This window comes from Empidonax traillii, unplaced genomic scaffold, assembly GCF_003031625.1.
Source record: "Empidonax traillii isolate 1590-97213 ecotype Southwest subspecies unplaced genomic scaffold, ASM303162v1 scaffold153:size895095, whole genome shotgun sequence".
Lineage (NCBI taxonomy): Eukaryota > Metazoa > Chordata > Aves > Passeriformes > Tyrannidae > Empidonax > Empidonax traillii.
In genome coordinates, this window is record NW_020955346.1 from 347,312 (window position 1) to 361,886 (window position 14,575).

The following is a 14,575-nucleotide window of genomic DNA, read 5'->3' on the forward strand; positions in this document are numbered from 1 at the left end:
AGGATTAGTGGGAAGAAAAATGAGAGCTCCATTGAAACCAGACTTGAATCTGGAAGGAAGGAAGGAACATGTGAGCTCTAGGACCGGGGAGATATCAGATTCAGGGTAGTGAATGGCTTCCACCCCTTCCCCTTCCCTGATTCTCATGCTTATTTTGAGGCAAATTCTGGAAACTGAAATCAGAACAGTAAAGACACAGTTAAAGTGAGTTAGGGGGCTCACACATTGCTTTAATAGTCCCCTGAGAGCTCCCCTATATAGTGAGGCATTAACTGTAATTTATGTTAGTATTTTTTATGTTTAGAAAGAGGAGAATAGATTAGCATTGAGGTATAAATTGCTGTAAATCTGTCTCTGTCCTAAAAGAAAACACGTTTTGAATGCACGTTTTCACCAGGATACCTTCTCTGATTTGATTATAGAATATAGATGTGATCAACTGGAAAAGAAATTCCCATAAAAGGTTCTATAATCAAAAGGAAATAATCACTATCTATTAAGTTGGACAGCTTCACTCACTTTGAATCAGACTGTCTTGCCTAGAGAAAGAAAAAGCTTTGTCCCGTGGTAGCAGGACATTGTAGATCGAGCTCAAAAAGTTGGGTTGTTGCTCTATGCTGAGGAGGGACCAAACTTTCTCACCCTTTCCACCAGATTGTATGGAGATATTCAAGAGGCTGAAAAAAACCTTTAAATGCATCACTCTAAATGCTTCAGGAGTTGAAGATATTAAGATGACAAGAGTATGTCATTAAACTATAGCTACCCTTTTTGGATTACCTGATATTTTAGATTTATTGGCAAGGTGGCTTAAATTAGGGATATATTTTTAGCCTGCAGCATTACATAATAAAATAGCAGCTGAATTCTTTACAGTAAAAAAAAGAGAAGGGGTGGGGGAGTTTATTAAAACCAACACAAAGCTCTCTGATTTTGCACTTTTGCCTGCACAAAGAAGTGCTCCATGGGTACACAGTCAGTAAAGTTTGCAAGAGAAGCATTTCCATTGCCCCATTGTGCTCAGGAGCTGTCGCCTGCCTTTAGCTGCAGACCTGCTGTTTAGTCTGAAACTGAAAATTAAACCCAGAACTTCAGCGCTCAAAGTTAAATACTCTGCATTGCAGGAAGCACACAGCCTTGCCAGTGTCTGTGTGGCAAGATCCATGATCAAACTCTTCAGATATTTTTAAAAGCATTTAACAAGTCTGTTAAGCTTTATTGCTTTTGTTTTGGTTTGCGCTTTTTATAAGAAAAAAAATCATTTTCTGAATGATACCAGAAAGTCTCATGTGATCTGTACTGAATCAGCTCAGAGAGCCTGGCTTGCTATCTTTCAGAAATATGTTTCTCATTTTGGAGGGCTTTTCTGAGAATGGCCCTGGCAAGGTAGAGCCCTGTACATTAAAATCTCCCCTTCCGAAACAAAAACAGAAAGGAAAAGCCAGGGGAGGGGAAGAGGAGGGATGGTAGCAGCAGCAGAGCCCCATGTCCTGCCCTGCTGAGGGCTGCCCTGGCGGGTGGCAGCATGGCGTGGGCCGCTCAACCTCGTAAAAATGCCACCATTGCGCTTCCACTGTGAAAGGCGCTTTTATCTCCCCTTCCCGCAGTCCCTTTCCAGTGGGTACTTGGGGCTGGACCCGGCGGCTGCTGCTCGGCCTTCCCGCATGGCTGGACCCTAATGAGGTGTGTGTGGCTCTTGGCTGCAAGTTTTCAATCTCTTTCTTATTACTTCAAAGCTGCTGCTCCAAGGTTCAGACAAGTTTGATCACTTGACAAAATCTCTCAGCTGGGATTCAAAAGGGAAGATGCTTTATTTTATTATTTATCATAGCAGATAGATAACTGCTCCCAAACTGCTGTTGCCAGTGGCTCCATGGGCAGAGCCACAATGCTTTCTTAAGTGATAAAGGATTGAAGGTGAATAACGTTTGGCAGTTGCTTCCTGTCTGTAACAAGTGGTCGATTTTAGGGGGAAAAGAAAAGCAGAATCGAAATCAAAGAGGCCTTACTTTATTTTTCTTTTCATGTTCTAAATTAAGATGGGGGGAGAGGGGGGCAGGAGCTAAATGATGTGGGTTTGACCTCAACTTCAAAGCCTCTACTAGTGTTTCTGTACTCCATTCTGGGAGACCTTTGCTGTAGTCTTTCCTCTGTCATTCAGCATAAAATATGTACAGAAACTGGTGCTGTTTTGAGTACCTCAAGGGCTCAGGGGAAAGGCAGACTCCCTCAGGTTTACCTGTGTGGGCTCCAGTATCCTTTCAGGCTTTTCCATCTCCAGTGTCACAAGAAAGCAAAGCTAATGCAGTCACCCACAGCATTTCAGTGAACTAGACAAATCTAAGAATTTTTAAAGGTTGGCATTAATCTTCTTTTGCTCTTTCATCTAATTATGGACATACATATTAGTGGTTAGAGACTATTATTAGAGCCTCTGCTTGCCTCATGCTCCAGTCTGGATTTTGGCTGTGAATGCAGAGCAGTTTACCACTCCAGTTTACAGCCTCCACAAGAGGTTTGTAAGAGCAGCTTCTCAAAGCTGGGCTAAGTCCAGCTCAGTTGTATATGTTTCTAACAGCACCACTGCCTTCTTTTTCTTAATATTTTATTTCCTTCCTCCCAGAACTGTTTATATCTTGTAAGGTTGAAGCTCTCCAAGACAAAATACATCTCTGTCAGTGTTAGCATAGCACCTGCAATTGCTTCAAGTACTATTTTCACTTTAGGCCTGTGCTTTGCAGACTTTAAATGGTGTTTCCAGCAAAATTCTTCTGAGTGGTACCGAGATCTTGCTGGAGATTTTCAGTCTCCGTTTAATCACATGGGCAACAGATTTTTTTCGAAGTGTTTTGACCTGCTTAGGTCAAAAAGGCACTTGCTCTACTCAGATGCCAAAATGCGTTTAAGAAATCTGGCCTGACGTAATTTAGACAGCTGAGTCTCAATTTCAAAAGGCTTTAGCTGCACAGGCTTTGGTGCTGAGCGACCAGCTGCCTTGCAGAAACCTCTTTGCTGAGGTAACTTCAGGGCTGCTCTAAAATCCGTGGCAAATTTGGACACCTGAAGCTGAGGTTCATTCAAGCCCATCTGTAAGAGAAGCTGAGAGGCAAAACCCAAGGCAGATAATTTTTAAGATATCTAAATGTCAGTCAGCCTAATTCCTGTTTCTGGAAGTTCTCAGTGTAAGCCCTCCTGGATTTAAAAATCCTGTGTCAGATAAGCCCTTTCTATCAAAGTAACCAGAGAGACTCATTATCACTCCATTATATCAAACAGTACTCCTAGTGGGAGATAAGCTAAGAGATAGAGAAATGTTTTTGGTTCCCCCTTAATCTAACGGGAAGAAGATACATATTTAAAATAAACTGTTCTAATTTAAAGAGGAGTTTTCTGTCCTGTCCTGTCCTGTCCTGTCCTGTGGAAATCCTCCTAGGCAATGTCTTGGTCCCCTCCAGTTACCTGAACCTGTTGCTTAAGGACCAAAACTTGGCCAAGTGTGGTGAGACACTTCCTCCAAAAGAGGAAGGGGATCTGTAAGAGTGGCTTCTAAATGTGCAAGGATGGTAAGTCTCTCTGACCTCTACCAGCTGAGTCCCAGCACAGCCTCAGCAACTTCAGTCTGTCTGCCTCAGCTACTTCATTTCCTCCAGCAGCTGGGGATGTGGATTATCCAGTAATCCCCATGAGCAGCCTTTTTGTTTGTCAAGCAGTGCTATTCCAGCAGTAAAAGGAGAGGACACACTTAATTTGCTTACTGACTATGCAACTCAAAAACATTTGCTGGTCACCTGCAGCACAGCATCATTTTTTTTGCTTTATTCCCTCTACTCCCTTTCTGTCTTTGACAGAATATTTGATTATTTATATAAAAATGGAGTGTCTTCAACAGAAGAAGATGCATCCTTTATACACTACAGTTTAGTGGAGAGGCTTCTTCCTAGAAGAGAGAAAACCCAGCTTGAAGTATCTACTTCAAATCAGAGAACATGGGGATTTTAAAACAAGCGTACATGTGAATTTCCAAACCAATGCTATTGCATTCATGCATACTCTTATTTTTACTGCCTGTTGTGCATTTCCTTCCCAAGTGTGAAAACTTTGAGGACATTGCTAAGTCAAAATGACCTTAAAGACACTTGCTATCCCATAGACTGCTCTCAAGAGCATTAGGCAGCTCTAAACATGCCCACTAACGTGGGCATCGGTAAAGTCAAGCAGCAGCTGCTTGCTGTTATCTAAATATTGAACTCATGCTATGGTCAAATCCATGACAAAGTGGGTCATTAAACTCTAGGTCCATAGGAACTTAAACATTTAAAGTGAAAATGTTGGTTTGCAGTCCCTAAACCTCAACCTAAAACTGCCCCATCATCTGTCATCTCTCTGTTTGTCTCCCTGTTTGTATTCAATGTCTTTTAAGCACTGAAAGTTTTACTTCCTTGGGAGACCTGCCTGCTCACCACGGGTTTTCCCATGCCTTAGTCTATGACTAGAGAAACAGTGCTGGGAGAGGGCAGGGCATCTCAGAACTGCTCTGTAGGCAGAGTTTTTAACTGTTTTGTTACCCACCAAGCTAAAGAATTTGTGCTCCTTCTACCATGCTAGCACTTGCAGTGCACAGAAATTGCTTGCCTGTGGACTGGTTTAGTCATATGTGTTTGAATACAAATTTTCTGTATTGACGTTTCCTGAAAATCACGTTTTAATCTAGCAGTGAGTTGTGTGGCTTTTTCTGTATATGGTAATGGTGATCTCTTCTGCCTTATTAAATCCTTACGTTGGGATATGTGAAGTATAACTCCAACAATTCGAGCTCTGAATCCAGCTTCTGGAATTCAACTTTGCCTTACTGCTGAGTGATACTGTCACTGAGCTCGCTATTGTGTTTTGCAGAGAGTACAGTAGCTCAAAGCAGCAGGTCCCATCCTAAGCTTCACGCAAAGGAGAGACTACTCTGAGTGTCTGTTAGTGCTGTAAGAATTTCTACAGCAGTTTGGTGCATTGGCTGTGGAGCAGTCAGGATGACACTGTGTCTCAGCTGGGCAGAGTCAGGGCCCCTGCGTTTGCTATGGAAGGCATCTGTTCCTATCCCTATATTTCAGGGTCTTCTCTGAAATTATTAGCTTGCATGCTAGCAGATTTCAGAGCAGTTAGCAGCAGACAATGGTCCACAGTTTGCAAGTTGCTCTTGTCAGCAGTTCTTTTTGACGTATCTATTCAAGCTTACCCTCTTGAGCTTAGCAGGCAGCGAGCAAAATCTGCGCCAATAGCTAATACTTCATTATAAAACAAAAGCTCTGATAAATTCAGAGGCTCCATATGCAGCATTATTGTGATCCTGAAGCTCATTTCACAAAATGGGTTCTAGTTTTTTAAATCTGCAGTTCAGAAATTCATGAGCAAAAGGTGAAAATACTGAATTGCCAGCTGAATTGCCTTTGAGTTTCATGGGGCAAAGACAATTATTCTTAAAGCTTTGCCCCAGAGTATTAGAACAGAGCAGACATTTTTACAAAAATACCAGTTACCCTTCTGCAGGTTGAGGAATGCTTCTCTCAAACACCAATAGTTGTCTCTTTGTCAAGTTCTGTTATAACCACTTAGTGGGAGTCCAGCAAAAAAAGAAATGCAGAGGACATACAAAGACCAAAGTAAATATATCTGTTCTTGAAGTCACTAGGATGCTACTGGCTGCTTGTACTTCCAGAAAAATAGCTGCACCAACCAAACGTGGATCACCAGATGGAGATATTGGGGTCAGGCGGTGATTTTGACCTGAAAAGATGCTGAAGTTTAAATACAGTCATTTGTGGCACAGCTTCGTTCTAGATGGTATCACTTCTGAGCCTGAGAAATGAATCACAGGATCACAGAATTATTAGGGTTGGAAGAGACCTCTGGAAATCATCTAGGCCACCCCTCTGCCAAGGCAGGATCACCTAGAGCAGGTTACATAGGAAAGCAAGCAGGTGGGTTTTGAATGTCTCCAGAGAGGGACACTCCACAACCTCCCTGGACAGCCTGTTCCAGTGCTCTCCCACTCTCACAGTAAAGAAGTTCTTCCTTATGTTGAGGTGAAACTTGTTGTGTTTTAGTTTTGGTGAGTGCTCCTCGTCCTATTGCTGGGCACTACCAAAAAGAGCCTGGCACCATCTTCTTGACACCTGCCTTTGAGATACTTCTATGCACTAATGAGATGCTGTCTCAGTCTTCTGCTCTGTAGAATAAACAGGACCAGTTCCCTCAGTCTCTCCTCATAATAGAGATGCTCCAGTTCCTTAATTATTTTTGTTCCCCCCTGCTGGACCCTCTCCAGTAGCTTCTTTTCTTTCTTGTGCTGAGGAGCCCAGAACTGGACTCCGGAACACAGCACTCCAGATCTGGCTTCACTAGGACCAAGTAGAGGGGAAGGACCACCTCCCTCAACCTGCCGGCCATACTCTTCCCAGTGCACCCCAGGAACCTGTGAAGTGCATGTGCTAGTGCTTATCACTTTGCATATTTCTGCAGTATACACCAGTTTGTTTTTCCACAGTGGAGAAACTTAAAAAGCAGAGATGCAACTTTATAGCTCTGAAGAGGGTTCATGGATCCACAAATCCTAACACAGTTGTTCTGTGCCTGTTGGGTGTCCGTAGGGATCACAGGCAGCCACACAGGAGACCAGCACCTTTCTGGCCTATCTGCTAGTTACCAGATGAGATATCCAGGGCATCTAAAACAGCCTCAGGCTCCTATCTTCAGGCAACCATATCCCACCCAGGTTGTCATATTTTAAAACTGTGTGTTGGGCAAGCCCAAATAGGCATTTCTAACTGAAGCCTGCTGTCCTGCCTCCTGGGTTTTTTTGTTACCTTCAGCACTGTTAAATCAGGGCTAACAACAGTGGTACCAGCCCCACGCAGAGTAGCCCTTCTGAGGGCAGATACCTTCTGTGAGTCATTGCAAAACATATGTCCTTTCCCTCCTGCTGGTGCCCAACATATGTAAGAGTTGAGGGTCCAGGCTAGTGTCCACATCTGCCAGCCCCTTGCCAGTGATACCACTCAAGAAAAGACCTGTTAAATATCTGTGCCCATAGGAGCTTTGGAGAAAGCTGCCTTGCAGCTCTGTTTTGGGAGAGACACCAGCTCCCTATCACTCTGTGCTTGACAAAGCAGTTACAGCAGTTAAGGGTGGAAACAGCTCAGGGTGCTGGCTTGCAGTTTGTCATACAATATCATGCTGTGACCTGTAGCAACTCAGGATAAAGATACCCATGCATGACACCCTTGGATGACCAAGTAAAACTGCTTCTGCAGCAAGTCCCCGTGTCAGTCAGCCCCTGAGGATACATGTATGGGGATGTACACACGGATGCACAGGAAGTCACCTGGGTTATTGTCTTAGAAGCAAGAATAAAGCCTGAGCTATGCCCTGCAGCTATTTGTCCTATTCACCCTGAGCTCTTCATGGCTATGGCTTCCCTGTTAGCCGAATTCGACATGGTTTGTAGCTTTTCAGGTTTCTCTTTGCAGTCTCTTAGTCCAGCCTCTTACTAGTTTGCTGCAATAGAAAATAAAAAAACAGAGGAGTAGCCCTTCAAGGCAAAACTGGGTCGATGAACATTTACGTTCAATTAACACATCACGATTCTACCTCCACAACTACAGTGAATGCAACTAAAAAGTGAGAACAAGCTGAATTAAGGCTGCCATGTAACCTGAAACCTTTGTTTCTTGGCTGAAGCTTCTTGTGGTGTTGTTGCTGAATTTATGCTCTGCGAGGCTATCACGCTCTGGCTGACTTGGATTTCTAATGTCTGGTCTAATGACCATGCTTTCCTTCTTAATTTTTTCCCTTCTCTTCAACATTGTCAGAAGCATTTCTGGACTTAAAAAGTGTTTAACTCCCGCCCCAGTTCCTCCTTCAACTTTTGACTCAGGGACCCCCTATGACACACGGTTATGACATCAACCTTGATGGGGATCTGTGATGACATGCAATTCCTGGAGGGTGCCTACGGATGCTAAAGCATCCTTCCCCTGAGGTGCCACCTGACTGCCAAGCCATGCACTTTAGTGAACCTCTGTCTGAAATGACTCAGCACAGAGCCGGTTTTTGATTTCCACAGGTTGCACAGTTCTCAAACACCTGGCCCCCTCCATCTTTTGGGGAGTGTGTGTGCATATGGATACTGTAGAGGTAGAGGGTGGGTTGAGGATCACAGCTGCACAACCTTCTGGTATTTGCAACCAGTTTTTCACGAGTGCAAAAAATCCCTCTCTGTTTCTGCCTTATACATTTGTATTTTCTCTTTCAGTTCCTCTACTGACTTCTTCCTTTGGCTCCCTTCATGCATGTATGTCGGATTTGTACTATCCCTTTGTTTGAATTGTAAGCACTTCAGAGCAGCAATCATGTCTCCATCTGTTGTCTTGACAAGAGACTTACATGATAGTTTGGTTTAAAACCACTCAGCTGTAACTGAGGCTTTTGCAAGGAGTGAACAACAGTCTGAACCCTTTGACAGCTTTTCTTCATGAAAAAAGTCTTTCCCAAGACTAATGTGAATTTGAAGTCTGCCAGTCTCAAATATTTTTAATAATTAGTTTATTATTTAAATATTTGGGGGGTTATCTTAATTTTTTTTTTCTCATCCTTCGCGGTACTACAGGTATATACATTTGCATGCACATATGCAGATGAGAGCAACTCTTCCCTCACTGCATAAACACATATATATGTATGAAGGAAGAGCTTTTCATTAATTTCCTTCATCACTACAGCAGGGGCTACAAGAAAAAAAAATACTGTGAGATTCACAGTAAAAAGCGCTAGGGTGGATGGCTTTTTAACTAAAAAGAGCTCTCTTTTGGCCACTCTGGCTTGGCTTTGAAGTATGTCCTTCCACATACTTTGCCTCTCCCCCATCCTTCTTACACTGTGATCAGAAGTCTACCTTCATGGAAAATGAGTTCATCAGGTTTCAGTAGTCTCCTGGCAAGCCAAGCATAAAACAAAGAGAGCTGCCGCTCTGCACCCACATGTGTGCTGCTGCCTTCCAGGAAACAATAATCAGAGGCTCAGGGCTGACCGCAGTGCTGTAAGAAATTAAGCGTGTGATCATCATCAAATATCAAAACATGTCTACCTGTATTATGTTAAGAGCACACAACCCACAGTTGTAATTTTTAACTGAAATACTTGGCTTGGAGGCAAAGCTGGGGTTTTCCACGATCATTCCGAGTTCTGAATTGCCAAGTCTCAAACCAACATATTTTGCACTGTCTCTCCACATGCAGCCCAAATCAACCCTCGGGTAGGTGCCTGATTTTTATTCTTAACTGAAATGTTGTAACAGTTACTGGATTTGATGGGGTGTGAGCTCAGGTCCCCCCAGCCCTATGGCACCAGGGACAGAGTAAAATTCACTTGACCATTTTGTGAGTTGGGGATCATTTTTGTTGCAGCACTGCAAATATAACCTGCTACAGCTGGACACGAGTTGTTGTGAGGAAGAAATTGTTCATCTTGTGATAGATCAGTGTCCTCTGGAATTTAAGTATTAATTGAAAATTCAGGGTCAGAGGGCAGCTGGCACTTGATTTTGCTCTTTCCCCTGTCCATGGCTTTGATCATGCTACATCTTTCTTTGTGTCTGGTGCTCAAGACGGTACCACAGGGTCACAGCCGGTTCCTAGTCAAGAGGTACAAAACTACTGGCTTAAATATCTGAAGCCCAAGCTTTAGCAGGGGGGCATGAAGGAAGAGGAGGGAGCATTTCCTTCATGCTTTTCACTTTTCCCACATAACCCAAAGCAGACTAAACAAAACCAGTGTGAAATCTCATGGCTTGATGCTGCTATGGTTATATTTTTTAAGCTGTCATCCATTCATTTATAGTAATGTTTATTCCCTGGGTTTACAGCTTTTTTTTCAGCCTTTTCTTGCAGTGAGGTTGGGGGGGAGGTCAAAACCTTCTGAAAGAAGATTGCAGTGAGCAGTGGCCTGTGATTAAAGTACAGTGTTTTTCCTTGATGCCGCTCCTCTGCAGCAGTGTCACACATGGTAGCATTTAGGAGCCCTTCACAGCTGAGGTGTTTCAAACACTAATGAATGGAAGTTTGGTTGCATAAGGCAGGCAAGCTTTAAGGCAAGCTTTGCTGAATGGTGTACTATAGTGGCCTGGGAAAGGAAGAGAGTTATAAATTGTGTCAGTTAGCCACCCAGACAAAATGAAGCCATGTGGAAAATCAAATCTATTAAAGTATGAAGACTGTTATAAGCTGTTTTAAGCAGTCATTCTTCAAAGGTCTCAGTTGGCTGTGGAGGCAAATTCCTCTTCTTCCTAGATCTTTTTCATGTGCTGTCTTAGGCAATGATGTGCAGTGTTTGATAAAAAACAACTTTTCACTGACAGCCCCTTTAATTATAAATGTTTATTGCCCCCAGTTCACCACCCATGTCCTGAAAGGTACTGCACATTCATTAAAAAAGTCAGGAAAAGAGCATCACATTTGGTCAGGCTTGCTGAAGGTAAACATGAAGCAGTACAAGGGCCAATGAGAAGGAGAAGGAGAGCAACAGTTTATCATTGGATACCTGCTCAGAATGTTTTCTGTCTTCTAGCTGTCCATGTCTGCTGGCCATAGGAGACCTATGACAGAGCATGGCACACATTACTTTTTCTTGACATCTCCTGGGGTGGAACAAAAGCCTGGCAAGGCAAAGTGGTGGAATCAGAGAACAGGGTACCTTCCCTTCCTCCCCAGGTTTGCTTTTTGAGATGTCACAGCAGTTGTAAAGAGCATTTTATTAGCTCGGGAGGTAATTGTCAGCTGTGTGAGAGAACAGTGAAGCAGCAGCCTAAGATGCATGGTCATATTATTATTATATATTATTGCTATTTGTGTATTCTAGGAAGAGACTGAAGAAACGTCCTCACAAGAGTCTGCAGAGGAAGACTAGGACACCGCACCATGCAATTTCTACCTCATCAGCAATCTTTTGAAGGGAGAAGACACTGCCTTGACCACTTACTTTCTATTGCCATGATCTTTCCACTTTTGCCTAATGGGGGGGTTGGGGGGGGCGAGGGGAATCACATAACCTTAAAAAGGATTTGACTAATCATCTTTGTAATCCCTTCACAGTCCCAGGTTTAGTGAAAAACTGCTGTAACACAAAGGGGACACAGATTAACGATGCAACTTTTAATTACTGTTTTCTTTTTTCCTATTAATAGTTTGAGTTGCTAAGTAAGGGTGAATGGGTCCAGAAGAGCTCCAAATCAGGTTTATGTCATTCACTGCACTACATATAAACAATAAACTTTTAACATAGTCATTATAATGGGCATTGAAATAGGAAAGGCTGGGTGTTGTAACACTTATGCCTTGTGACACTTCCAGGCAACCCACTCCCTACTTAGCGAACTCCCTGTTTTAGATCACCAAAGATAAGGGATAGATACTACTCTTTTTCTTTTGTAACCTTCTGGTAGACTTGTACTTGATTTTTTATTTTTTTGGTAAGACTTACTGTTATTTCAGGAAAAGAAAGCTGATCTTTCACTTCATTCAGCTGGTAATCAGAAGAAAGAAATAACATGAAAATGGTACTTTCATTTTGCAAAAGGGAAGAAAGACAAAGATACGTTGTATAGTTATAGATACAAACATATCAGCAGAAGTAGTAGTAAACAAAATGAACAGCCCTTATCACCTGGATAATAGGAAGCCAGGGAGTTGGCTCTATGTAGAGTGAGGCATTTTCTGTGGAAACTGAAATGACTGACACCAAACTCTCTTATGCCATTAGTGATTAAGTCTTTATATAGATAAAGGTGTTTCAAAACATACAGAATGGTACCTAAAAATTATTCATGCATGTATCTGAACAAAAATAATCCAGATTTTTGCTTAGTTTAACTAATTTGCTTTTTTAACTAATTCTCCTCACCCCGGACCAGTATTTTGAAAGAACTGAATATCTCCTCATTACTCATCAGTCACAATGTTAGAACCAACACCCTGTACCTCAGCTAAGTTTGTTTATTACCTTAAGCAATGTATTTTGACATAGGATGGTTCACTGAGCACTTCTGTGCCAGTGGCGTTTTTCCATCTTTTCATTCAAAGCAGCACTTTTAGCACCAGATGCAATATTACCCCACTATTCAATACTACCTCTGATTTTTACAAATAACTCAACAGACTGATAAATACATGCTGCTATACACATTCAATGCAGGAAATTTTTATTGGGTAGATAATAATGAGTATCTGCATTCTCCCCTTCTTTCTATTTCAACATTATTTGCAGTTAAGGAAGCAATGTCTTTTTTTGTGTTTCAGCATGACTATGTGTTTTTCTTTCGCTTGATTTGTTTGGGTTTTTTCTCTTTGTGTGGGTTTTGGGGTTTTTTGGGTTTTTTTGTTTTGTTTTATGTACTTTTCCTATTCTCTGCTAGACTTCTGTGTAATGTACTGTTAACTTGAATATATTTTTGTACTGAATTGCTTATAGGTTTGGGGAATAATTTTCTTCAGTGACACTACATGACATAGAAAAAAATTTAGCTGTAATGTTTAAATATTACTGTCCAAGTTTGTACCTCAAATTTATTGTTTAAAGGAATGGACTAATTGATTGACAAAGACCTACCTCCAGACTTTAAATGGAATGAACTTGTTACTTTCAGCATTAGTTTTGAGATGTTTGAAACAGTTAGGACTGCAACTAATCCCTAATTCAAAACTATTTTTGTAAAATAACTTGTGGAAAATGAACACATTTTAAATTACTTTCATATTAAAAAAAAAAAAACTAACAAAAAAAACCTTCAAAGAAACTTGAAGCTTTGTAGGTGGAAAGCAGCAAGCTCAGCTTTTGCATAATGCAATCACAAATATGTGTTTAAAAAAAAATTAGTAGATTGTAAGAAAATACTTGACAAGTATTTTCATGTATTTTAGACACATGTGATTTTGTAATGTTTCAGCCAGATTTATTTTAAATGCTTCTTATGTAGAGGTTTTTTATTCTTCCCTCTCTGACTTTTGTTGTTCTTTCTCTCTCTCTCTCCCCTCCAATTTCATTTTCTCTATTTCTGTTTTGTTTCCCTTCTTCCTCTCTTTCCTAGTCAGTACTTTGTACCATTGTATTAATAACTGGGCCGGGGGTAGTTTCTCAGGAAGGCATCCTTTGGTATGGCTTTAGTACTGAGCCAAATGCAGTTAAAGATAACTACTTACTGGCTTCTTCCAAGAGGCAGTGTCAAGAAATACGGACCTCCTCGAAAGACTGAGAGGGTTCAGTAGTGGAAATTGCTGAGAAGGAGCTGATCACAGTATCACAACTAGGCATGTTAATATTAAGTGAAAGAGAAATCCTAGCTATACAGTAGCTCTAACAGGCCAATTCCAGTGTCACTTGAAGGCAGTAAAAGGAATTCTGCTGGCATCAAAGGGCATTGAATCAAGCCTTAGCAAGTCCCTTTTACGATTTAAGGGTTTTTTTGCATTTTCTAAAACCACAGTATTCAGTAGATGACACAGAAATAATTGCTGGGTGTATGTCACTCTTCAAGCTCCGAGAGACTTACCACTCTGATGAACTGAATCTTACATTTTCTATATATTGTAGTACAATCAAAACACATTACTACCTCTTAGGGCCTACTATACCTCATTTTTTCAGACTGAAAAATTGCATGTGACCATTGACTCAGTGAGGACATCATAAAATTTTTTTATATGTATAGTTTATTTTTGTGGGAGATAAATTTTATACGACTGTTCTTTGCTGTTATTGGTCACTGCTTACTATGACTGGACATGTAACTCTTCTACCATTTCTGCAAGAAAAGGTGTGTTTGCAGGAAAAAAAATCACTTCAAGATGTTTAACTACAGTGTACTTTTCCTTTTGAGTGTCTTCTAACTTTTTGCTTTTTTCTTCATGTAGAGTTGGTGTCTATGATTGTACTTCAAATCGCTTGCTTGTTGAAAATGTTCCTTTAATGGATTATCACAGTCTGTTCAGCACAATAAACATAATAGCCTCTGTGATCCCCATGTTGTTTGATTCCTAGACTTTTGTCACAGTTCCATAAAAAAGTAATAAAGTTGGGTCACAATGACCAAATTTGTAAAATCTGTACATGCAAGTAGCCTTTTTTTTGTCCTAGGACCATAGGCATGTGCCTTAGAAGAAGCGCATTTGCTGTTAGGGGCACCAGGGGTGGGCGCTTAACAGAGGGACACATCTCATGAGGCTTCCCAAAAGGTTCCCATTCCTGGCCTGGAACCGGCTGTGCCAAAGTAAGGACTAAACCATGCACTTGGAGACCAGTAATCCTACCATAGCATGGGCCAGGCTGATATGGGTTTTCTTGCCTGATGTCAGGCACACCTCTAGGGAGTCCACCAAGTTGACAAGCCTTCTCATTTTAGGCAAGATTGCAGGATTGCAGTTTGTATCCTGGTTCATGGAGTTTCCATTATGCAGCATTAGTTAGAAAGAGCAGGTGCTCAGAGCAGCAGCCGCAGGGATGTGGCTGGGTGCAGTCTGCAGCACAAAATGAAGAGCTC

General features: G+C 41.6%; 1 protein-coding gene across 1 annotated transcript in view; it reads left to right on the forward strand.

The window, feature by feature from the left end:
- Nucleotides 1–14,059, forward strand: part of LOC114057899 — a 111,298-nt gene extending 97,239 nt beyond the window's left edge. The window contains exon 6 of the mRNA XM_027884700.1: nucleotides 10,903–14,059. Coding sequence (XP_027740501.1) covers nucleotides 10,903–10,993 — 91 coding nt within the window. The 3' untranslated portion in view covers nucleotides 10,994–14,059. The remainder of the gene's footprint in view (nucleotides 1–10,902) is intronic.
- Nucleotides 14,060–14,575: the final 516 nt, after the last annotated feature.